At 37.8% G+C, this 26,491-nt stretch overlaps 1 protein-coding gene across 2 annotated transcripts; it reads left to right on the top strand.

Moving 5' to 3' along the window:
* The first annotated feature begins 364 nt into the window (after nucleotides 1–364).
* Nucleotides 365–26,045, top strand: LOC140150648 (uncharacterized). Of its 2 annotated transcripts, XM_072172716.1 has the most exons (8): nucleotides 376–486; nucleotides 2,806–2,895; nucleotides 7,776–8,000; nucleotides 11,417–11,568; nucleotides 17,078–17,190; nucleotides 18,254–18,466; nucleotides 21,675–21,849; nucleotides 24,253–26,045. In XM_072172716.1, the coding sequence occupies exons 3-8, from the start codon at nucleotides 7,825–7,827 to the stop codon at nucleotides 24,495–24,497; spliced, it is 1,074 nt and encodes a 357-aa protein (XP_072028817.1). In that variant the 5' UTR covers nucleotides 376–486; nucleotides 2,806–2,895; nucleotides 7,776–7,824; the 3' UTR covers nucleotides 24,498–26,045. The 2 variants fall into 2 exon arrangements, with proteins under 2 accessions (XP_072028816.1, XP_072028817.1); XM_072172715.1 differs by lacking the exon at nucleotides 2,806–2,895 and having other exon boundaries at nucleotides 365–486.
* Nucleotides 26,046–26,491: the final 446 nt, after the last annotated feature.

Here is a 26,491-nt window from a genome sequence, read left to right as displayed (position 1 = left end):
AGCTACCAGGCAATCGCTTCACTGGGCAAGGAGAAAAAGCATTGTGTATTTGAACTTCAACCTGGCATGTCAAATGTCATAATGAATAAAAAATAACAACAACTGGGAGATGTGTTTTCATTTTTCAAAATTGAAAGTGAATTGTTGTTATTATTTCAATTGCTATTATTGCTTGCTCTAGCATGGTAAATTTGAAGATAGGCCTATGTGCTATGAATTGATTTAAATTCTTTTCACAAACCAATAAAACATGCCCAAGTATCCAAGATGTAAATTATTATTTAATTGTTTTTGAGAATTAAAAAAATACGTGCACACTGCACAATTAAGTGTACATGTATTCCTATATTTTGTGTATACACAATCCTGGTGTATTTCTGTAGCTACAAATGTATAGGCATTACTAGACTATTGTGCGGTATGAGGAAGTATTTCAAAAATATTGAGAAATTGCAAACATAACTCCCGGTTTAACCCAGAAGTTTGGTAAGCATTGCACGTACTTTTTCCTATTTGAATTTATATGATATTATGATATTTCTTATGTTTATGTCTTTATTTGTGTATTTTATTATTTTTACAAGCGCAAGTTGGACCTAATACGAAATGCTATTAAAATAGTAGGCCTATTTATCATGGCTGGCTTCTACGGTAGGGCCTATATGAATACGTGTATAAATGCGATTATATCAGTGCACGTGGCGAGGCACGACTTTTAGGGGAGGGGGAGGCAAATTTCAAGGGGGTGACGTTTCTGAAAATGGTCAAAAATGGGTTAAAAATTAGCCTACAAAAGGCCTAAAAACCTAAAATATCAGGAGGGCGGTCAGCATCCCACATTATATCATGTAGACATATATAGCTAGGGCCTATCATAGGCCTATGTTACAAGACATCACCCACTAGTCTAAAGGAGGTGAGGGTCGGATTTCCCAAATGTGTCCCTTTTTCCGAAATAAAGTTGCAGCTAGTTGCGTAGGCTACCGTGTGCGCGCAAAAGTGGACTTATTTCCCTAAAATCCGCTTTAAAGGCTACATGTTTTAACACCCTCTTTAAATATCGGACCTTTATCGGGGTGGGCGGGATGCACCTAGTGGCGCAGTCGCGGGGGGAGGCGGTGGCAGTAGCCCCCTCTGTGGAACACCTTAAAAATACACCCACCCTCATGTTGGAAGCTGGCCGGCGTGACATTTCATATTTGTAGACCTTTTTTGACCATTTCCCTCCTGAAAGTCCTTTTGCTCCCTCTTGAGAAAAAATATAAAATTTAAATAAATAGGCCTACTATTGTGTTCCAAACCAGATCAATTTTACTGCGATTGGGTATTACGAATCGTTTATATATGATGATGTAGCTTTATACAGTTAATATTGTATATTTTGTTACTTTTATACATGATAAGATATTTCATTGCCCCCCCACCCCCCACACACGGCTATTTCTAAGGTAATCGGGCTTCCTTAACCTGTGCAATTAATTTTCTAAAAACACTTTCAGAAACATTTGATTATAGACAACAATTAATTAGGATAGCAACAGAGTAGGCCTAAAGTAAGGGAAAAATTGCGTTTTTTGAGGATAATATCTGTGGCAAGATGTCTTGGATCGTCTTGTTTTCTTGGGTACTTTAACTGTACACGTGTTCTAGCTAATTACATCATCATGGTGCTTTCCTAGCAGTCACCCCGTGTCAAAAGCGGACTTGCCCCATCAAGGGCAAATACGCCCCAATCTCCCTATACTACCGTGTATTATAGAGACATTACTTTAGATATTGTCCAATTGGAAACTAAATTTTCTTAACCAATCACAAGTCTCCTATTAAGTTCAGAGATATTTACTTTAGACCAATCACAGGACTGGTATGATTCAGATCACCAACGAAATGGGCGATATGTCCCTTGAGCTTATTTGGATCTTGAAAAAGGGATGGTTTGGCCAACATAGGAAAATTAATTAAATAATATTCTGACATTCAAAAGGTCATATACCTAGTCCTACAAAGGTAAAGTGACTGACTTATTTAATACTTTTATTAGATCAGGCATACTTTGCCCTTTTATTTTTTTGCCCTCATTCTGCTCAAAATTTCTTGTCTGTAGTATCATTATTGTTTCGGAGCTCGGACCGGTGGGATCATTGGTTTTTGTAGCCTAGTTTCATTATCACGCTGTCATGAAGAGGATGATATTCAACATTGTCTATGTCAGAAATATCGGTATCCTTGGTCAACTTATTATTCTAAATGAAGCGTTATTACTAAGATAGGGCCTACTCGTAACAATTTCGAGGGTTCAGAACCAGAAAGTCGTAACTCACTGTAGGGCCTACTCACATATGAACAGCTCTCACAAAATGAGCATAAAGTTGGCTCCTCAAAAATCAATATTTTCTCCAGAATGTCTTTTGTTTTCTATTGAAATTTGTCATACGTATACGATATTGTTGGTCGAAGCAGCAAAAAAAAAAAGTAGTTCACAGCATCTGGCGAATGGTAGTGAGCTTTAGCAAAAATTGCATTGCTCAATTCATAGCGGGCGTGTACAAGAATTCAAATATCACAGATATACTTTTGTAGGTCCTGTGGTTCTTGAGAACTGTTGTAAAGAGGGCTGAAACAACAACACTTTTGTAAAACGTACATAACTCATTAACAACAATAAATTAAGCAAGTTTTCAAAGTATATAATTTGTAGAATGAACCAGGAACAATTTAAACAAAGGACAAGAGAACCCCTGGCAGGGATAGCCAGATAGTGACAAAGTCACTTTCAAAGTGGCTAAACCTAATTGATTCCCACAGGAACACAGACAATGAATCAGCACAGGGGAACAGGGCAAATGATGAATCTACCTACATTCTCCAACATAAGATGAGGCGTGATAATACAATGTAAGCACAACCTTTAGATAAAAAATAAGCCTAAGCCCAACTAAAAACTATTTTGAATTCCAGCTAATTGTTTTGAAATGTTTTTTGAGATTGTCCAGGAAATTAAATATACTAAACAAGAATTGGTCTTTGAGAGATGGAGGAAGTTGATCAAAATAAACTGGAAAACGATTGAAGACAGTGTATTTAAAACTATCGGTTCTAGCATAAGAATGGGAGAACTTAAGAGAATTACTATGACGAGTATTGATGGAAATATACTCCAAAGGATCAATATCATGCTTGCAGTAAAAACACTTGGCAATAAAGGAAATAGCAAGATAATTGTATCTATTGCACACAGACATCAGACCTAGTTTTTCCAGGCGGACACCATACTCAAGCTCTCCCCTGGGTGCTGGAATACAGGCACGTGCCAGACGTCCCTGTATTTTTTCCAAGGATTTTAAGTGTCCACTTTGATGTGGAAGCCAGGCTGGGATACCATATTCAAGAATTGGACGGCAGAGGGAGGTATATAATTTGACCAAAATATCTGGATCATTACAGCGGACCAGTCGCCTAATAAATCCCAAAAGTCGCGAGGTTCTTGAAGTGACTGATTTAACATGGTCCCCCCCATTTCAGATTTGAAGAAATCATAATGCCGAGATATTTATAACTATGAACTACACCTAAGGGTTTGTTAAGTAAGGTGTACTATGGAGTGGATCTATTAACACCAACTCTCCTGGACAATCTCATAACCTTGCACTTGTCTGGATTTAAAGACATTTTGTTAATATTGCACCAGTTAACTATATTGTCAAGATCATTTTGGACAGTGTTGATGTCATCTTCCGCCTGGATGGGTCTGTACAGGAGCGTGTCATCAGCATATTGGGGGAGCGATGAGCTAACAAAATTTGGCAAGTCCAAAACAAAGAGATTAAACAACAGAGGCCCCAGGACAGAACCCTGAGGGACCCCGGACTCAACAGAAACCCAATTTGACGATGCCCCTCGGAATTTAACACACTGTACTGTGAGCGACCTAAAAGAAATGAGGAAATCCAGTGCCAGAGAGGACCACAAATACCATAACGATGAAGCTTGGCTAAGAGCAAAGAGTGGCTGACTTTATCAAAAGCCTTGCTCCAGTCCAGGAAGATGACATCAACATCTGGTGGAGATCTAAATAATCTCCCATAATCTAAACACCAACCAAAAAATAATAACAGCCTTAAGGGTATACGATGTATTGTTGGTCGAAGCAGCCAAAACAAAAAGTAGTTCGCAGCATCTTGCGAATGGTAGTGAGCTTTAGCAAAACTTGCATTGCTCAATTCGTAGCGAGCGTGTAGAAATTATCACAGATATACTTTTGTAGATCCCGTGGTTCTTGAGTTATGTTGTAAAGATGACTGAAACAACAACACTTTTGTAAAACATACGTAACTCATTAACAACAATAAATTAAGCAAGTTTTCAAAGTATATGATTTGTAGAATGAACTTTTGCAAAACACCAAAGTGTTATTTGTCAATAATATATTGATTCAGATAATGAAAATCGATTTTTTTTTTTGGCTGCTTCGACCAACAATACCTCGTATACCCTTGGCTTTCTGGCTCTCAAGCCGCGATTTAATTTTTCGTATTTGAATTACCCAAACGTAATGGACCGGACATCTTAACCCCTGTAACTTGGGATCTGTTTGTGACACCTCCACAAAAGATGACTTCTATCGGTATATCTGCAAAAACTGGAAATTTATTGATGATATTCCTCGGGAAAGTTCAAAAGTCAGTATATTATAAAATAAGTTCTGTTCACAGATTTAAGTTCTGTTAAAAGAATATAGTACTCACTCGATTTCAGCTCCTATCAGGAACCTTGTTTACATTCTTGCTCAGGAGCGTAGCAAGCGGATGGACACTGGACAGGGTGGACGAAGACCAGGGCCCCTATAGCAAAAGCGAAATAAAATAAGGGCTGATAATGGAGCTGTTAAAATGACCACGCACTGCTCCTTGTCATTGGGCCCCGAAGCTCTTGTTAACCGTATCACGTAATTAACTGGGACGAAACCAAAATCATTGCTCAAGAGGCGGACACAACCACACGTTGCCTCGTCCCAGTTAATTTATACATTGTTGCTAACCATGTAATTAACTGGGACGAGGTCAAAATCATTGCTCAAGAGGCGGACACAACCAAACGTTGCCTCGTCCCAGTTAATTTATACATTGTTGCTAACCATGTAATTAACTGGGACGAGGTCAAAATCATTGCTCAAGAGGCGGACACAACCACATTTGGCTAAAAGAAGCCACTGACTAATTTGGGTCAATCAGGAGCAAGGCAAAAACACTAAAAATAATGTCGAGGGGGGGTCTAGGGGGCATACAATTTGGACAGAATTTCCGACCAGATCATTTCAAAGCGGCAACCTACAAAAGTGGCAACGTCATCGAATCCCAGCCACCAATAATACAGTCATTACAGAGTGAACAAGGTTCCTGATAGGAACTGAAATATATTGAGTGAGTGTAATATTCTTCAGGCACGAGATTTTTTAGCTGATCAGCTGAATTCAGCTCTTTTGGGGTGATGTGACATTACGAGTTATAGCAACAAACATAGGATATATACTCCGCAAATTTAGATTCCATCGGGAATTTAGATTCCATCTTTAAATTTCAGGTGATCAGCTTTTCATATTTCGATGACATTTTAGATCTTCATGTCACTGCCCTCGGATAGGTGATTCCCAGGGAGGTGATCTCTTAGTAAAGTTGTAGTTTAGACTGAAGAGGGGAGGAATATCCTTTCATATAATAATGAAGGCACCAAATTAAAATATTGTCCAATCGGAAACTTTAATCAAGTGTGATTGGTACTAAATGTTCTTAACCAATCACAAGCTTCCAAGTAGGTTCAGATATATTAACTTTAGACCAATCACAGAACTGGTATGATTCAGATCAGCAATGAACTGGGCGGTGTACATTGAGCTCATCATTTATTAGTTTTTCAAACAAAACATCATGTACAACCCAATTTTAGGCTTAAACAGCTAAAAGCGATATCATGCTAATGTCTCCTCTTTTACAAAATTATTCACTTTATAGCCCTTTTTTAAAAGTTTTTCGGATATAAAATGTATTTATTTATGAGAAAATTGGTGGCGCTATTTAGTTACTGAACATTACTCTCTCAAGCTTTTAATACAACCAATTTCTTTCATTATTTGATGAAATATGTTTATAAAATTTCTTTGCTGCTTTTTTACCGTTTCCATCTGTTTAAAAGGCAGTATTGATCACCTACCCCTTGCAAATTAAGAAATAATATGATTTAGGATAAATAGCGCCATCATTATTAACATTTAGTTAATAATGAAGCCAATTCTTTATACATCAAACAAACAACCGTGCGAAAAGGGAAGGTTTGGCCACACACCACTCTTCGCCATACATACATTCTCCCAGCCACATTTCCCTAACATAATATGAAATTAAAAAAAAAAAAAAAAAATTTGCAGAGGCGCCGGCGGGGTTCGAACCCACGATGCACTGAGCAGTACTATACAGTATTGACATAATACCAGCGCCTTTGACCGCTCGTCCATAAAGGCTTGATGGTGTCATGATGAAAATTTCAAAATATAATCGCAACTTCATTACTTCAACATACCACGTGACAAGCAAAGACAGAAAACGTACCATATTTTGGAATTTTATTTGTTTAAAAACATTAATGTGTATTAATAGCGCTCAATTGTTGATAACTGCGTGTTCTATATACAATAAATGAGCCTACGCACAATAGTTTTTTCATACATTATATCGATTTTGACTCGCACGTGCTCGCCGTATCGGTGTGGCGTGGCCTACCATTTTTCTTGTAGCTTCTTGTATACACGTCGATGTTTTCATCATTTATACAATAAATCTACATTCGGCCCCTAATTTTATTTCAGGAAATAAAACATTAGATTACAATAAAAACGAAACAGTAATCATTGGTTGGGTCTAATGTCATTCTTACATGGAATTTTCAAGGTTTTTTCTATCGCCATTCTCGCTCAATTAAAAAATATTTTGGCGTATATAAAATTGAAATAAAATTCTCTGCCTCATAAACGACATCAAATGTGCCACAATTGGGTATCACGAATCGTTATATATGATGTGCAGTTAATATTCATATTTTCTTTTATACAGAGGATGCTTCAGTTTTGACAGGAAAAATATTTTCTTGAAAACCCTCTCACTCGGTTATTTCCAAACGGTAACCACGCTTCCCTAGAATGTGCAATAAATTAGCATTAAAATTTTTCTTATTCTAACAGCAAGCGTTACTAAAATGCAGTATGGCGAAATGTGGTGTAGTTTGGCCAATGTAGGAGAACTAATTAATGAAATATTCTGATATGTTTAATGTTTAATATTTCCTTGGTCAAACCACATTCAAATTGATTATTATTATTTAGTCAGTTAGCTGTAAATCATGTTCAAATTGACCATTTCACGTTTCACCACTACACTAGGTTTCATTTGGACTGGCAACCAATCACATCTGACTGTTTCCTTTTATAGGCGACAGGGACCGCCACAGAGGGCGTGACGAGTTGTTTAAGGGGGCACGTGCCCTGGGCGCCACTTGGGGGAGGGAGGCACCGAATTGACCAATTCTGTACTGATTCTGCGCCCCCTCCAAGATATACAAATACAAAGTTTCCGATATTCAACTTCATTATAACCAAAGGCCCTATTTATGCAAATTTTCGCGCCATTGTTTCAAGAATGGAGGGTCAATCCAAAGTGAGCCCAATGTTTACATTTTCAAACGCTTATTTCTCTGACTTGATGTGCATTCTGTTACTCTTTTTACAGAGAACAAAATTAACATAGGTAACACTGACATCAGCAGGATTGATACACAATGGCTACTGCACAGATGCCTATCGCAGACATGACATTACCACCAATAACCTTAACACCCCTGAGCGACTTTATGGTTAACCCACCGCGACAATTTTTTCGTCGCACCCAGCAGGGTTTAGTCCCTATAAACCAAGCACAGATGAATTTTTACTTCACCGATACTTCTGATGGAACGTAAGTGGAACAAAAACATTTAACATTGATATTGTGTGTCTCGCCCAAAGAAATGATAATATCCCTGGTCTCGTCTCAAAAAGGACTTTATCGGGACAATTGGCGCGCATTGCACGATAAGTTGAGATTTTAGACTTTAGGTCCATAATCAAGGTGAAATTTGGTGTTGTTAAAACTATGCCAACAAGAAAGATGTACCGGGTAAATGGGCAGTAGATTTAGTCGGCCTGCCGCATAAAAGTCGTCTGGGTAGGACACTCTGTCCACCTTTCCCATGCACCTAATACGGTTGATGATTTGGCATTTCCAAGATTTTGCTAAAAAAATAATATTGTTGAAAAAACTACAGTACAGTACAGTAAAAAGTAACAATTACAATTTCGCTTTTAGAAAACAATCAAAGAGAACATAATTCAACAATTTTATATGTAGTGGAACCAGTAACCTCTTGGCTAACAGAAAACCTTACTTGGTTTCGCCGCTAGAGTTCGGGCTCAAACGCTATGCTCAATTACCCCCAGTTGAAATAAGGCACATTTTACTCAAAAGTTTTGCTGGCATATCTCCATTTATTTGTAATCCACTGACTTGGATTTCACTTCAGCTTATCCAATAAAATACGGACCCAAAGGGTACCGTTCCAATTCATCAAACTTGGCTTAACTTTTCAAGAGAAAACTTCTCAAGAGAAGTTTACATACATTTATTGAGTCAATCCTTTAATATAAAATCCTTAGAAAAGTGCATATACATTAATCCTACTTTCCTGAAGCCGCACTATTGCATGCACTATTTTTCAAATTTATTATTAACAACTTATTACTATTTGCAAACACTTATGCTGGTGATCCAAATTACAATGGTGATCCAATTATTTTCACATAATTGGATTCAGGATTAAATTGTGGCCCTGTCCTTTTTTTTTTTACTCCGCCACCATTTTGACCTAGATAGTATTTACTTTCCCCGTAAATACTGAGATCTCTTCCCGAGCCTGTTCTCATCCTGCTCCAAATAAATGGAGATATGCCAGCAAATCTTTTGAGTAAAATGTGCCTTATTTCATCTGGGGTTATTGAACATAGCGTTTGAGCGTTTTGTTAGCCAAGAGGTTACTGATTCCACTACATATAAAATTGTTGAATTATGTTCTCTCCATAAGTGTGGCCCAACTTCTCTTCTTGCAGAGAAGTTAACCCAAATTAATTTCTTGTAAGATAGGGGTTCTCCAGGGAATTCTCAAGCCCTTTCCACACTCGCAAAGTGTGGCCCAACTTCTTAAAAAGAATGTATTAACCGGCAAGCTACAGAGCCCCTTTTAAAGGGATTTCCTGAACCCCCAGATCTGACCCAAATGCGGCCAAACCTCTCCAAGAGAAGTTAAAAATGTGAACTTATTGAATCCACTCCTTTGGTCAGCTACCGCCCTCTTCCTGGTAATTTGCCCATGCCGAAGCTACCATTAAAAACGCAGATTGCAATACCCTTTAGGTCTATGTTCATCTATACCCCATTACCCCGTACGATATGGAAGCCTTCTACTACTCCCAAATAACTGTCTACAAAGCTATTGCATATTGGGATATGACCTAGAATTTTGGGTGTGGTGGGTGGGAAAAAGTTTCTTCAAATTGGAGATCAACCTACTCCTTCCATGACAGATAGCAGATGTGCCTACTTCCTGACCAACTGGGCAGTGTCAGAATGTTATTGACCACTTCATATTGGCTACTGCTAACAATAGACCCTAAACCTCACTGGCCCTTGCATAAAGCCATAACTAGGCAACCAATCAATAAATCAATCATATTGATTAATTCAAGCACTGGCTTTGGACCAGTCTATTCCACAGGAGGTAAATCTGTTTATTGTATATAGATACAATAAACTAAATGTAAATCGTCCAGAAAACAAGTTTGGCCACTTTTGACATTTTCGCGCATATAAGCTTGCATAGCGTAAAATTGACTCTCATAATTAGCAATTGAATACATGAATTCAAAACCCACCCAAGTCCATGGGAAGTGATTTGGACAAAAAAAAACATGTGTATCATTTTAATTCCTTCAGTTAGATTTACCTGGTCAGTATGGTAAGTTTAACGTGCAAATGAGTGGGTTAAACTGTATTGGGTATGACGATTAGTATTTCAGGGACTTCGTGGGGTTCATTTTTAATACTGGACTTGGGTGTTTTTTTAATCATATACAAAGACAATAATGTTGGAATGAGATTACCACTAGTAAGATAATACAAAATAAAGGACACAGGTATGTATAATGTTGATAAGCATTCTGCCATGTAATATAAACCACACACTTTCCTTGATTAAACCCATTTTTCCCCCAAAGTCACTCTCCAGCAATGAATCTGTTACTCAAATCATGGACTTGGGTGGTTCTTTCATACATGCTATTTTTCACATGCTCAATAGACACAGAGGATGAATTTGAGTTGTTCTTTCATACATATGAAGGAGCCTATGTATAGCAACAATTTCCAATGCTTAACTCAATTTGGCCAAGGTATGGACTTGGGTGGGTTTTGTATTCATATATTCAATTGCATTTTCGTTTTTCAGAAAAAATAAAAAGGGTCATGGCGTAAATGTGATATGCAGAAGAATCAGTAATTGGCGACAAAAAAAAACCTAGTTCAGGTTCAAACGCAATGCCCGATTTTACTTCATCGCCCGAGTTGGGCTACTTTTTCATTTTTTCGCAAGTATCAAGTTTGTACCACGTAAAATGCATTTTCATGCTTATCGTCAAAGATATTAGAACAAAAGCAAAGGTTTTTAATGTTTTACTTCACTCAATTGACATTAGCAAAAAATGATATAATTTTTAAAAATTGCCCATGGGCACCGTCCAGATGGTTAAAGATTCAGTCACTTTTGCTACAAAAAGACACGAAAGTGGCCCGAGCTATTTTAGGACTACTATCCACTATTGGATATATCTTCGCTTGTAGACCACCGATTTATTGAAACGAAGCTTATGTAGTAGCCAAGAAATTACGTTAATGACCAAGTAAAATTCAATACAATCAGTAAAAGATATGTTTGCCTAATAGGCCAATGAAATTAAATAATCACCCATCACTAATTGTAACAGAAACCAATTAATCACCATTCATTTCAGAAAAGTGTATTAAAGAACATATTAAAAGTCCAAGTGGTGGAACAGTGCCTAATTTGCATAAATCCAAAATGGCTGCTTATGCAGGGGTGCAATTTCAAATTTTGTCAATTGTTATTAAAAACCATACCAATTCAGAAAAAGTATAGTTTGACCTATCTCCGATATACATTTCTTGAGTTATGTCGGAAAAGGTAATGTCAAAATTGGGATCTACAGGGTGACAAAAATTGAAAAATACTCTGAGTTGATATTATGATACTCTATATATTTCAGTGTACTGACAGTAAACAGCGAAGAAGAGTTGGAAGACCTTTGCAACACAATTCTCAACTATCCTATCCTGTTTAATGTCAATTTTAAGAAAGAAGGGAAGACGGTAATTCCTTGCCCGTATGTTACTTACGTACAAACACTTTTTGTTAGAGGTAAGTAGAGTACAACATAATACATAATAGCGGCTATTACATAGCATAGGGCTTTACAATTCGCTGTAGAAGTACTGGCGATGTAACAGGATTAATTACCATGGCTATAGGTGAAAAAAACTTTTGAATGTGACTGAAGAGGTTCATCAGTCTGTTGATTAAACAGCTAATAAAAGTTCTTTGGCAAGACGAAAGGAAAAACTTGCGTTTTTCTGCTAACAGTTTCGCCAGAAACCTCCTAGCTTTCTCAAAGCGATTGATGTTGTTATTGATCCATCTGCTTGGAGCAGGAATCAGTATGGATTCGCAAGAGAAGAGACAACACCATGAGGGGACATTCTTTCTAAGCCACCTCTTTGATCCTCTGCTCAAGACCAACGTTGGAGACAGGAGTACTTCCGGTAAAACAATAACATCTGGCCGGGATTTCCACTCCAAGCAGTTTTTCCTTTGGTCTTGGCAAAGAACTTTTATTAGCTGGCAATAATTGAATGTATTGCCCCGCACTAGACGTACACGGTAACTCTGTATCAATATCGCACAATCTGATTAACAAAGAAAAGGCATAAAAACCTGGATCGTAGTCTATGGACATTTCTCATCAATGTACATTTCTCGAGTCACACCTGTACGATTAGTGTCTTTGAACCGAGCGGCATTGCATTCAATCTATAATGAATGCACACATACACAGAACATGACAGGTAATTTTTACCGGCGGCGTGACCTCTGCTGTTACGTAACACAATGTTGAAAATCAGGTCGCAAATACGGTTTTTCAGAAAACATCAAAAAAATGGAATACACGAGTCGTTTCTCCCTTCATTTCCATATTGAGCCCATAGATAAGATATGAAACATGAGTATAAGGCAAAGAATAACGTGTTAAAGTTGAATTATTGTGGATGGAAAAAATGAATGCTTTTGGTGCGCGAAGTAGCCTAAAAAATGAGAGAAAATGCATGTCACGATCACTAAAATGGTTATATCTACAGCTTTGAGGAAACGCCGGTCTAATACTTTTCTGTTATAATAAACATTAATTAACCAGAGCTTGTATTAAATTTTCAGCGAAAATGAGCGGTGGAATAACCTAGTCGTAGGTTGAAAAGTTGCGTTCTTTGAGTCCCCGTGTCGTAAGCGCACGTTGCAAGTGTCACGATGCTTCACGAAATGTATCCCAGCCGGCGCTGTCTATTATACATGTTATATTGATCAATATAGCAATTAAAACGTCTATTGTTATATATTTTATTAATGCAAAATACTCTATTGTGTAACAAAATATTGTAGTCGTCAAAGAAGGTAGTATCATCTCATTAACTGAAGTACAAGCAGTTTTGAAAAGATTGTTGCTGAGTGAGATACTTGAACATGTTGAACGAGAAATAAGATAGCAAAATTATACCCTTCGCAAGAACAAGATGCGATGGCTTAGTGGACAGAGCGACGGTATGCAGTGCGAAAGGTTGAGAGTTCGATTCCCATGTTATTCTTAGAATTTTTTAGTTCGTTTTCTTTCTTTTTTTCTCTCCCTTTTGTCTTTAATAATATAAGCCTAATGAATGTCAGCTTGAAGGCCCACTTTTTCATGATTTATTTCTTGTTGCTAAGTATTTCATATTTAGGCCTAATCCTACATTCGATTTGATATCTTTTTTAAAAATTCCATTTAAGTTCAGTAGCTTTCAATATGAAATCATTTCAAATAAAGCATGTCAAACTTAAGTAATTTTTAAAAGTTCAAGATTATATATAGGCCTATCAAATAAAGGAACGTCAACACAGATTTTCACGATTTTTTAATTGGACTAGACCCCTCCCCTATCGGCAACATATTTTATGAGCTTTTATGCATACATATTAAATCACGAGATGCACGAATTTCAAACCTAATATTTTGGCATATTTGTCATTTTTACACAATGTCCAACTTACATCTCGGATTACACCTAAATTGGAATCAGCCAAGTTCGTTTTCTTGGTAGAGCAACTAACTTTGATGTCTTATTTAATCCCCCATTCAAGATATTAGGTGTTTTCTTTCATAATATCTCGCTACTTCTGCTTCAAATGTAATGTGAAAACCTTCCTGACAGTTATTTATTAATATTATTTTGTAAATTAAATCTAATACTGGAACTAATTTGCAACTCACTTTGCTACGTTGCGTCCGAAAACATCGGACTTCGTCAGGCATCTGATTGAAGATGTTGTGATGACGTCAGATATTGTGACGTCAGACGGCGAGGAATGTCTCGTAACGCCGGGTCCCATGCACGTGACAACTGGAAGCGGAGTCCCCCTTTTCTGTTAATGGCGGGCTCCTCCACTCTCTCCCATATGGATTCTCTGACTCCTCGCTCAAACCACTTCTCCTCCTTATCTAGAATAACCGCTTCCTCAGGGTAGAAGAAATGTTTAGTTTTCTTGTTGTAGTGGTTGTAAACCGCGGAGTTTTGGGCTTCGCTGGAGCTAGGGCGCCTGTGTTGGTTCAATCGCGCTCGTAGAGATTGTTTTGTCTCGCCTACATAGGAGTCACCACAGTCCGGGGCAGCACAGGTAATGCCATACACTAGATTGCACTGTTTATCTCTGGGGGGTTTGCCCTTAACATGCACGAGCTTCCCCCGTAGGATGTTGGTAGGTTTGAAGCACGTAGTAATGCCGAAGGACTTGAAAGAGTTCTTGAGCCTTTCAGATAATCCAGCGATGTATGGGATGGTTACCTGTGTGCGATTGTCATGGTTTACCTCTCCTGTGGTGGATTTAGTGGAGTCTTTTGTTTTGTTCGCTTTGGTAAACGCCCAACCGGGGTATCCACAATTTCCGAGGGCTTTCTGTAAGTGATCTTTCTCCTCCGGAATGTCCTCAGAATTGCTTATGACAGTGTCCGCACGGTATTGGAGGGTTCTGATCACGCCTAATTTGTGGATCAGCGGATGGTGTGAGTCAAATTGTATGCCAGGGCTTTCTATAAACCGTTGAGTTGAGGGTACCGTCACTGTTCAAATGAACCAAGCAGTCCAGAAAAGCTAACTTATTGTCCACACATTCCTCCTGTTAAAGAAGGACTCCGACTCGCTTTTGTCTATAATGATGAATGTGTCGTCAACAAAACGAAGCCACAATTTGGGCGGTTTACTACTCAGCACGTGTTGTTCAAATTTCTCCATGTAGAGATTAACCACAATTGGGGAAACGGCTGAGCCCATCGCGCACCCATATTGTTGGATGAAATACTTATTGTCATACGAGAAATAAGTTGTTTTGAGGCAGATGGTGACAAGTTCAACGATTTGTTCAACGGTTCAACGATTAATATTATAAATATTGTTATAATTTTTGGAATAACAAAAATTTGCCCGAAATCGTATATTATGGCTTTAATAAAAATATGAAAACTAGGATTTAAAAAAATGAGTTAAAATAAAATCAAAAATCAAAGAGAGGTGCTAGCGGGGTTCGTACCAAGACCGAACTTCCAAATATTAGGCCTAACCCCCGGTATTTACCACAAAGCCATACCAGTGAATTGATAGATCTATACGGTAATAATAGCAATGTTATTACCCACTCGTGTATTATATTTCTGGAATGAATTAACACCGTCCAAATAATGTAACACAAACCTTTATGCTGACTTTAAAATTGTTTGAACGTTGGGAGTATTATTTTCAAGGTAAATAACCAACAATGGACAATTGACAATGAAAGTTTCTTTCTCGGCCGTACAATATATCGCGTGACAGTAGTCACGCACAAAAATAAACATTTCAACATGTTCAATATACGACTAAGAATATACCCCAACCAAAATTCACGAAATTTTCAGGCAAGCTAACTTTAGTTATTCTATAACATGACACCCATTTTTGATTCCGGCGCTTTTTCTTGCTTGATGATATGAACATTTTTGGGTTCGTGACATGCAATTTTTCTCATTTTCCCAGCTACTTTGGACATGTTCAAGCTTCTTTATTTTCCATTTATTTCAACTTTTACAAGTTATTTGTTGCTTTACACAAATGTTTGATATCTTATCTGTGGTCAGGGTACATAAATGGAGCAATATACGACCCGTGTCTTCCATTTCTGGAGCTATTTTGATAAAACGTGTTTGCCGGCTAAAATTTCAACATTGTGTTACGTAACCCGTGTTCACCAACCCGTATAAATTTTCTGTCGAACAAAAGAGGTCACGAAGTTGCCGTCGAACTGAATATAGTGTGGGCAATACATAAATTGTTTTTACCTATTGCTATGGTAATTAATCCTGTTGCATTACTACTTCTACGGCGAATAGGCGCTGGAGAATTTGTTGAGATATCAACAAACTTACTCCCTCTGTAGATATCATCGTCGCTGTTCTGTCAAAACCTCGTAATTCCAGAAAACTAAATGTTGCAGGAGGAAGAAAAAACCCAAAATGAATACAAAGCTGGAGTTACGAAGTTTTGACAGAAGGTATGAATTGATAGTAAAGTTACATTGATAAAGAAATTGAATAAATACCATAGATTTCAATACCTATGAAATCGTGATGCACACTTGGCTGTGCACATGACACGTGGTCAACGTATGTTCAAAACCTCGTATATGTAGGTTTAAAAACAAACATACGAGGTTTTGTACTACATACTGCAGTTACTGTCCGTTTTCCTATACACAATACACAGTGCTCTTTCCCATTGACGCGTGACCTCTACAAATAGCCTACGTTAAAAGTATGGGGATATACCTAGTTAACGTCGCTGTGTGAAAAATAACCGGCCAATATTAAAAGTACTCTTCTAAAGTTCTAGAAAATATAGTTTTGTAACATGTCCTAAATTTTTAGCTAATAGATGTTTGGAAATATGCGTACTTTGGTGTTTTAGGAAGGATATGTAAACGACAGATAACACCAAAAAATATGAAGAAATTATTTCCAAACCGTGTTAAGTCTGCAAACCACCATGTTTCTTATTTTCAAGAACGCTGGTTAACAATAAGCATGTATTGTCTCATTTCGTAAACAAAGACCACACACAATTGTTCTCTAGCGCTCGCTTTATAATCGTTCACCCAACTGAAAGTATAATCCCAGCTCATTGCTCCATTGTACGTGTAAAGCAGACACATATGTTGTGTGTATTTAACCAGAGAAGATATGATTTAATCAGTTGAGCTGTTTTCAATGAGTGTTATCTTGGTTTAATAGCTTTTAAGGGGGTTTAAGTCCTGCAAAGGTCGAATTGAATTCTACTGTAGACATGACTGCATCATGAATAGCAAAAATTTCCTGCTTTCTGATTGGCTGATCCAAATAAAACATTAATATAATGTGCATATAATAACTGCAGCAACAAAAAAGTCATTTTCCAAAAAAAGTTGGCGTTACGAGGCTTTGACACAACAGCGTCGATATGAAATTATATTTTTCAGAAAAGAAGTGATGAAAAGAGTTAAACTGTATGTTCAAAATTTGAAAAAAAAACCCATATTTTAATGTTATTGTTTTTCACAGGAGAGTACGTTGTCACTGTATGGCCGCAACATCCAGTCATACAACCACAGCTTCTTGCTGCACTGAATACGGCTAGACAAGAAATGGCGGCCGGCAAAAGATTCGCCATCGATGTAAGATTTTATTATACATAGGCCTACATGTATGATATAGCGGGGGTATTGAAATGGGGTATTTGCACCCCGCAAACAGTTGGACATTTCTATCTAGCACATAATGTTCAATCAATCAATCAATCAATCAATCAATCAATCAATATTTATGTCATAACGCCAAATTAATTTCAAAATGTTCAACGGCGTTCCCCCGGGCGGCGTTCATTAAGTTCAAAAGCTACTGCTGATATGTATCCTGAAATAGGTGGCTCTTCAGGAGTTTCTTAAAAGTCTAACATCGTTGGCCAGGCCAACTGACCAGGTTTGTGCAGTAACCATGCTAACTAAATACCAGCACTTATTTAATGTTTATACTAGGATTTGGGCAGATAATCTTGTCCTTACATATTACAATGTTCTTTTGGACCTGTGCAAGTTGGACACATTTATTATCATCATGATCATGGATTATGTTTTGCCATAAAATGTTGAGCTTGTGTAACACTTTATGAATAAATCCAGATGGGTTGTTTAACTGTTCAAAAGTACAATTTTTGATTTGACCTGGAAATTTATTTCACAATCTTTTTATTTATTTCGACTTACAGTTAGTAGAATTCTTCTTTTTCAGCGATGTTGCAATACTTTTCCCTGGGGGGGGGGCACTCACATGTTAAGGTGGTACGGGTATGTGCGGCGGTCAAGGGTCCCTTTTTCAGGCTCTCCGGCAGTTCCTTAAGCCCCACATTTGAATCTAATCCAGTTCTTTGAGCCTCAAACTCTGACAATTGTAGCTCTTTAAGCTCAAATTTGGAAAAAATTTGGAAATTTTTAGCTCAACAGCCTATAATTTGGCCCAAATTTCAGTTCTTCAAGCCCCTATTTTGCCCAAAAATCAGTTCTCAGTTCCCAAAGTTCGGCGCTCCGCGCCGCACACCCCTACCAAAATTTAAGTTGAGTGCCCCCCCCGGGATACTTTTGTGTAGCGTGTGTATAAATAGTTTTTAATAAATAGTCAATTGATAGACTAATTCGTTTATTCATCCATACAGACCTAATTAAGTTGATTTCCTTTCAACAGTTGAGTTTCAGATCTGTTCTGAAAGACTGGTTTGAGAATGTCGTGGCCGATAAAGCAAATGGCTGTTGCACATGCCATTTCGGCAAAAAACTCCGCATATGCATCACAAACAAGAGTCAATACTTAAATATGTGTCGATGTGACTGCCCGGAAAACTGCGTGTGGTGGACGTTGTGCAGTCCATGTTGGCTAATTGGAAATCCGATATACACAGTAAGTTACGTATGACTAGCATATATCCCCACTTTCCACCCCACACCCACACAGTCACACCATGGAGGTATATAAATAAATGGAGAATGATCGCCATAATTCTAATCTCCTAAGTGGAGATTATCCCGTTACCTCTATTCAATGAGTCACCAAACTTGAATTGACCAGCCACTTCAGCCAAGCTATTGATCTCCACGATGGTTATGAGCCTCTACCATGGTTCATTGATTGTCACTCCCAAAATTTCCTCATAGGAATTGACCCTACATTGACCCGTACCGGAAGCCTTGTAAAAGAGACTGTATAATGACGTCAGCTAGTCAATCAGATGTTCAAAGTCACCAGTTTTGATAGCTTATAGTTTCAATGTATGATCGTGCGAAAACCCGAAGAAATTCGGATGTTCTGTTCTCAAGTTATGAAACTGTTTTCAACACTAATTGTGCCGTAACTTGACAAATATACTTAGTTTTCATGTTCATATATTAAGCTTTTAAGGGGGTCTGAGGGAGTTCAAATGTAGTGCAAATGAAAGCAAAACGTTTTTACCTTCCGATTGTGAAAAGATTATGTTGGGCCAATTTGGGCCATTTGAGTTACGAGCGAGCAAAATTTACCGGAAGTACTTCGGAATTCAAGCAAAAGTGATGATCAGACAATCTTTTCTAGAGAGAAATTGATATACGGAATTTATAGGCCCTACATACTTTGTTTAAACAGTTTCTCATAGTTTAGTGTATGATAACCGTGATTGTGGTTGAAGCTTCGGGTCAAATTGATTGAGTGCCATGACGGATATGTCATGTTATTGTTTTTAAACTTTTAATTCTGTATTGTCATGAAATCGTATAGGCCGCCTAAATCATCATCATTAAACTTCTCATTTTATAATAAATAATTATCAGTATTTAGGCCTAAATGATTATATTAAAATTATTAGGGGCTATCATTTTCTTTGGAGGAGGGGTTTCAAATATGGGGGGGGTCATAACTTTTTGGGGAAAAAAGTCATAATTCAATTTTTCATGACCAAAATGTAGGGAGTCACAAGATGACAACAGATAAGGTGTTTCTTTTTTTCAAAAAGACTGATTTCTTGATGCAATTTAACTGAGACTAGTATACCTAAACCTAGGTAGGCCTATAATAGTCTCAGAATTTAAGCACTCAATTTTTGGCGAAAATGAGATTTTGATATCAAAATTTTATGAAACATGAGCACTTTCCAATAAGTATAAACTTCATTTTACCCCATTGAAATCAATGGCCAGTGAAACAGACTTCACAATGTAATCAGCTTAGCATAATCAATATAAACCTGAAATTGCCTATTCAACAATAATTGGTCATAACCAACGTAGTACAAAAGAGGCTTGGCTGGATCATTCTCCATTTATTTATATACCTCCATGGTCACACTACTCGACCAACCACCGCACTCCACTAACCCCACATCGATCCAACCACAAACACAATACTGGCACAATACACAAACACAAACTCCCCCACCCTTAGTGTTTAGTTTTAGCTTAAAGGCCCTTTCAGTGATTTCACAGGAACATTAAAAAAAATGGAAATTTGTCAGAGTTGCTTAGAAATAAAGAATAAGTCTACAGAATTTCATTAAACCACTTTTTCCCTGAATACATCGACAAATTAGTCAAAAACAGAAGTTTTAGAAAGGTTTTCTACTTCAACTCAGATCGACTCGGGAAAATCGAGATTTTCGTACAGTGCGCCACCAATCGACTGGAAAAACTTCCTAGTCCAGTGTTTCTAACACGGGGAAGTAGAGTCTAAATTGATTTAAAACAGACGCTTAATTTTTGTAGTAGAAAACAAAATAAGCAATTAAACGTCACCGAGGCAAACTATGAAACTAACGGTCAATTCAAATATGAAAAACAGTTAAAATTGTGTATTTTGTTTAAAATAGTAGCTACTGATGTAATAAGTAGTAGAAACAATACGCAACGCGTGTTGGTATGGTGGAGAGTGAGCTTCTTTCGATCTCGAGTCGGACTTTTTGTACTGTCAGTATCAAAAGTCCAGATTCATGTAAATGCTTTATTTTGTTTAAAATACACGGCTTTCGACCGAACCACTAGCAGGCTATGTTAGCACATCTATGCCAATTACAAAGGTACCAAAATCTGAATTTTGATGATTTTTACGATCGTCCGGATGAGCAAATCACTGAATGGGCCTTTAATATCGGAATGGATATTTCAATCTATTCCGAAACATTTGCATATTTTACCATTGATTTGCATTTTCTAATCTGTGTTGTACTACCAGTGACAACGTTCTTTAGCATAATAAGGAGACTTGCCTGGCGTCTCATCTGCAACATCCCCGTTCCTAGGGATTTTGCCGCCCTAGGCAAAGCCTCTCCCTGCCGCCCCACCAAAGCATACCAAAAAAGTGTTAGGGGGGGTCACCCTATGAAAACTCATCAGTTTTGACTATTTGTATACTGCCCACGACCATTTTCATTCTTTATCCACCTTCATTTTTCTCCATTCCCGTTTTTTTTCTTTTTTCGCCCTTTTTTTCCGCCCCTCTGCGTTTGCCGCCCTAGGCTACCGCCTTACCTGGCCTAATGGTCGGAACGGCCCTGCATGTCCCATTGCAGATTTAGGAACATTATTGAGAGATACTGGTATTATACAGTATGGGCATGAGTTCCACAATCCCAGACTCTAATACAGCATTCTGGGTGTAGTCACACCAACGACTTATAGCAGGGGTATTGCACCCAGTACACGCAGTGAAGCTGTTGGTTCAGAATGGTGTGACTTATTTGAGTATCCCATTTCAGATCTTTGTTGTATTCTTTAGAGTGTTGCGTGTCTGTGAAGCATTTGTTACAGGTCGGACTGCATAGGCGTTCAACATCAGAGTTGTCGTGGACAGGACGATACATAACGCAATAAACGTGATGTCGTTTATACACGCTAAGAACAACAAACAGCGGACCGAAAACATTGCCTTGTGGAACGCAACGCTAGTGTTGGCCATTCATGACAACTCTCTCTTTAATAAAGGAAAAATTTAGAGACCCAAAACCAGTGACGCAAACGCTTGTGGGAATAGGCATACCCTAACAACTGCGCCACCACGCTCTCTCAGTGTCTGCAAAGTTTACATTCTAATTTCGTAGTATTCACTTTAAAAAATATAATACGTTAAATATATTACCTTTCAGATCAGCCGATATTGTGTATCAAAAGTGCTTGATTACGAGTTCGAAATAGAAGGCAGCGTTAAAACTTTGACACGAGTTCAAATCACGATTCGTGGTCAAAGGGAGACTATATACGTGATGAAAACAGAAGATGGTCGCCTTATTGAAGATATTCGATACAGGAACAGGCAACCAGGTAACACACGGAGTTATTAAAAATGCTTTCTGTCAGTGGGTGCACCAGATTTATTGCAGAGTGTGGGCAAAGTGAATTTCATGGGGGAAAATCAACAACTTTGGGCACAATTACCTCAAAAATGAAATGTAGCGCACAATTGCCACAAAAAGAGGTAATTGTACTCATTTTGTGTTTTTACTGAGGGGCAAGATTTTTGACTGAGGGATTCCCCCACCCTTTCGGTGGCTTTCTGTATGTTTTCAACTTTCTCAGATTATTAATGTTGCCTGACCTGGTATTGTAAAAGAAACCTTGTTGATGAGGTTCCCCTAAGCATACAGAGATAAAAAAGAATTATTGTTAATTTTGCACCTTCAAACATGCAAACCATCTCAAAAGTTAGGTCTTTATAGGGGGGAAACTTTCTTTTGTGAAGGCACCATGTCAGGAATGCCTAGAAAAGCTGCGTTTTGCCTCGTAAAAGTACGTACTTTTTCGCCATTTGCTGCTATTCCTTTTCTCCGATCAGCACCAGATAGATCGGTCTTCCTTGTACGCGCTATTAACCTGTGTTAACCAATCAAGGATCGTAATTGACTTAGGGATTCAATCATGTTTCACCGTTGTTCATCACCGTTTAACAACGATGTGGCCGCGTCGTCTGCGTGGTTTACTTCGCGAGGGCAGCTTTAGCTGCCCGAGCGAAGTAAACCACGCAGACGCGCCGGACGCGAGTTGTTAAACGGTGATGAACAACGGTGAAACATGATTGAATCCTTTCAACAACGAAAAGAAGCTAAAGATCGTATAATTCACATGATTATTTCATGAGGAATGTCAGTTAATCATTGCCACTCAGCCTTCCAAAAACTTCGACGATTTTTCTGCTAAAATCAGCAATACAACTGGGATAAAACTACAGAATAAAACTGCAATGTTTAGCCGCTGAAAAATACTGAATTTAATTAGTAAAGCTTGCATACGCACACAGGTTCCAAACATGACGAATTTTACGCGCTCTCGCGTAACGCGTAGTCTCGCTCGCATTCGCGTATACGCTATAGTAAAAGTATGGATTCATCACGGATTAACAACGGTTGGCTCCTGTACCAAGGTATAGGAGGAGTTGAAAGGGACATCAGACGCGATAAATTCTTTTTATCTCTGTCTTACAAGGGATTCCCAAATATGATTTTCACCAGAGACAAAATACAATATAGAAATAACAATTATGGTATTGATTCTTATAAGTCATTGAAGCAATTTCACATTGCGACCATACATTTTGGAGGCAACCAATAGAAATCGACGCGTTGTTCCAATAAACCGCGTTTTGCTTTGTAATGTCAGGAAATTATTTGGTGGTATGAGTAACCGCTGAAGTGGCGAGTAACGGCATGGAATGGCTAAAGGACCAAGCATGAAAGGATTATCTGTTCTTTCAACAACTCCTCCTATACCTTTGTACAGGAGCCAACCGTTGTTAATCCGTGATGAATCCACACTTTTACTATAGACCTTTTTCTGATGACGTCACCTAATCGATATTGGGGTCTGAGATGTAAACAAACAACACGTGCGTTTCTCATGTGTCCACGGTGTAAAAACACCAAATACTGCGTATTTTCTCCTCTGTTTTGTCATATTTCACTTTAGCTTCCATAAAACAATTGTTTAAACGGACTCTGTATACTATACCTTTGTTCCAGTTTGTTTTGATGCCATAAAATACAAAAGATACGGAAAAACCGCGATGCTATTTAAAATTCAATCTTTGTTTTTTGTTTACTTTTTACACCGTAGCGAACTAAACGCGTACTGCGAGCTGGCAATTCCGCGCAGGACGCCTAGCGTGGCGCAAAGTTGATCGCGTGCGCCGGCGCTGTATTTGTGTTTGGGTTTTGATGACTCGAATGCTGGACCCCAATATCGATTGATTGGTGACGTCTGAGAAAAAGGTCTATAGCGTATACGCGAACGCGAGCGAGACTACGCGTTACGCGAGAGCGCGTAAAATTCGTCATGTTTGGAACCTGTGTGCGTATTTTTTTTTTTTTATCGCAAAATCGGTGTAAAAAGATGGAAAAAGGAGGAGGCCCCTTTTTATTTGTTGTTCTGAGAGATAGGCCCCTCTAACTATCACAAAACCTTATAAAAGTGTGTCTCGTATATTAGCAAGGCTATAGAAAGCATCTCTACTTCCTAGACATATATTTTTTGAAAAGTTATAACTGAATTAAAAAAAATAAAAATAAAATTGAAGAAACCTCAAAAAAGGAAGCGGGAGGGGACGTGAAACATGTTTAGTTTTTTATTTGGCCTAATTATTTCAAAACTATAAATACTAATACGCATACTAATACTAATACTAATACTAATACTAATACTAATACTAATACTTGTTCCCACTTGCTCCTCTAGGTCGTGCCAATGTCACACAACAACCTAGGAGTACTCAGCCACCAAGAGCTACAGCACAGGGTGCTCCACAGGGTGCTGCAGCTGCCACGGATGGAAGCAGACCTGCTACAACTGCACCTCCTCCTGCAATCATGAATCCTTCCAGTACGGGTGCATATGATGTTGATCTGTATAGAGAAACCATGGAGGACAGCGCACCTCGAAGTGCTCGAACGACCTCGGACAAGGCCAATCTTGTTGTTTAAATCACAAAAAGTGATGGTGTATATTATACAGCGCGTTCCAAAAAACCCTGCAACATTTGGTTTACAGAGTTCGCAGATTGCATTTAAGACCAGGTTATTGCCGGGGGGGTCTAACTATGGTATTGGGCTATTCCAGTTGAAATCCACACCCCCCTGTGGAAGATTTTAGAAATATCTTCCACAGAGGGAGTATGTTTTTCAAATGTACTTGGTCAGAATTAATCATTTTGAAACCCATACTCCCACTGTATTATGGCTTTACCTATATCTTTCACAACTGGAGTGAGTATTTCAAATGGAAGCTACCCAATTGTCTATTCTATTCAAAACTCATACTCCCTCTGTGGAAGACTTTAGCTAAATCTTCCACAGGGGCAGTATGGATTTTAAATGGAATAGCCCATTGCGGCTGGGATTCCGAAATCAAACCCAGGGCCATCATACCAGGGACACTTCCCTGATCATACACAGCAAAGACAAAAGTTTCAGACATAATTCGCAACAGGGTAGAAAAGGTTGCCGGAAAACGTCTAAAATGTCATGTTACATAAAAGGTATAAAGGGTATGAAACATCTTCATATCATTCAAAAACATTTTTCAAAACTTAATGCAAAATATTTTAACATAATGTTATTTAAGTGTTGACAAAAAAATATGTTACTACAAAACGTTTTAAAACGTTTTAATGACCTTTATATAACCCGATATTTAATGTTATTAAAACTTTTTTACCAGAACCGTGATGGGACCAGGCTGAAACAAAATGTTCAAGCCAGTCTAAAAACCTATTTAAGCATACTGGCCTATATGGAAAGAGAAGTGAAAAACAGATTTGAAGACAAATGCTGGTTGCTGGGTAAAATAGAAAGAGCACAGTATCTTAAAATAGTCAATATCTACTCAGAATTGTTGTTTGGTGATATAAATCGGGACTTCAATATAAAATCGATACAGGTGTATGGCTGAGACATTTGTATATTATTACGGGTATTCAGTGAAAGAAAAAGTTCAACAATTTCTGGATAAGAGACGGCGTTTTGGACGCAAATTATAGACAACATTGGGCATGTTGGGTGATAGAACATGACTTTGAAAAAATAGGATATTTGGGTGAGACCGTGAGTGCCAAGAGCAATGTCAAGTATTCAAGTTTATTTATTAAAACCAACATATTGTGACCCGAAGGTCAAATTACATGTCAATGTACAGAATAAAAGCATTCATTAAAAATTGATATGAATACGAGTGAAAAAGTATAATATAAAATAACATAAATAGACCTGCCCTTTAAAGGACCAATGGTCCGAAACGTCTCTACAACTACAATACAGTACTACGCAGAACTTAAGATTTACTACTCTATGAATATTTTATTAAAGTCAATATTTAAGTGGAAGAGTTGAGCAACGTGATAGTGGACTTTAGAGATAGTTGAACCCGGGACCTCCGATTGCAGTCGGAAGTGTTTGTATTGATCGTCTAATTATCGTCTATACAAAAATGTCGGAGAAAGGGTAAAATACTTATTAAAATATCATGTACTTAAATGTGGCTTAAGCTTTTTATTATACCTAATACTCTTCATTTTTCTTGATCGACGTCAATAGTTGATATCATACACTGTAAAAAATAACAGTGAAATTTACAGTAAAATACTGTAAAAAAGGCTAATTATTTACAGTATTTGGCTGTAATTGATAAAAACAGGCAAATACTGTATTTTTTAGTTTAAATTATCTAGGCCTATCAAAGCTGAAATTAAAATTGGAGTTATAATTCAACGTTTAAGCAATATTAATATCATCACTACACTGTAAGAATGGTCACTTATACGATTAAGTACTAAATATCACGTGACTAAATTTTACAGTTAAAGTGTGTGCCAATCTGCCAACCAAAACCTGTAAAATTTACAGTATCCTGTAAAAAAGATGAATTTTACAGGTTTCAACTGTATTTTCTTGACAGGAAACTGTAAATTTTACAGTTAGGC

Source organism: Amphiura filiformis, chromosome 4 (genome assembly GCF_039555335.1).
Source record: "Amphiura filiformis chromosome 4, Afil_fr2py, whole genome shotgun sequence".
In the NCBI taxonomy this organism is placed as follows: domain Eukaryota; kingdom Metazoa; phylum Echinodermata; class Ophiuroidea; order Amphilepidida; family Amphiuridae; genus Amphiura; species Amphiura filiformis.
Note: the sequence above shows the minus strand (reverse complement) of the source record. Positions and strands in the feature narration are given on the sequence as shown.

Bases quoted from the DNA above. Each gene is read 5' to 3' on its own strand.
- LOC140150648 (XM_072172715.1), top strand. From the start codon at position 7,825: ATGGCTACTGCACAGATGCCTATCGCAGACATGACATTACCACCAATA. The intron at 8,001-11,416 runs GTAAGTGGAACA...TATATATTTCAG, and splicing joins ACCGATACTTCTGATGGAAC to TGTACTGACAGTAAACAGCG. The intron at 21,850-24,252 runs GTAACACACGGA...TTGCTCCTCTAG, and splicing joins ATACAGGAACAGGCAACCAG to GTCGTGCCAATGTCACACAA.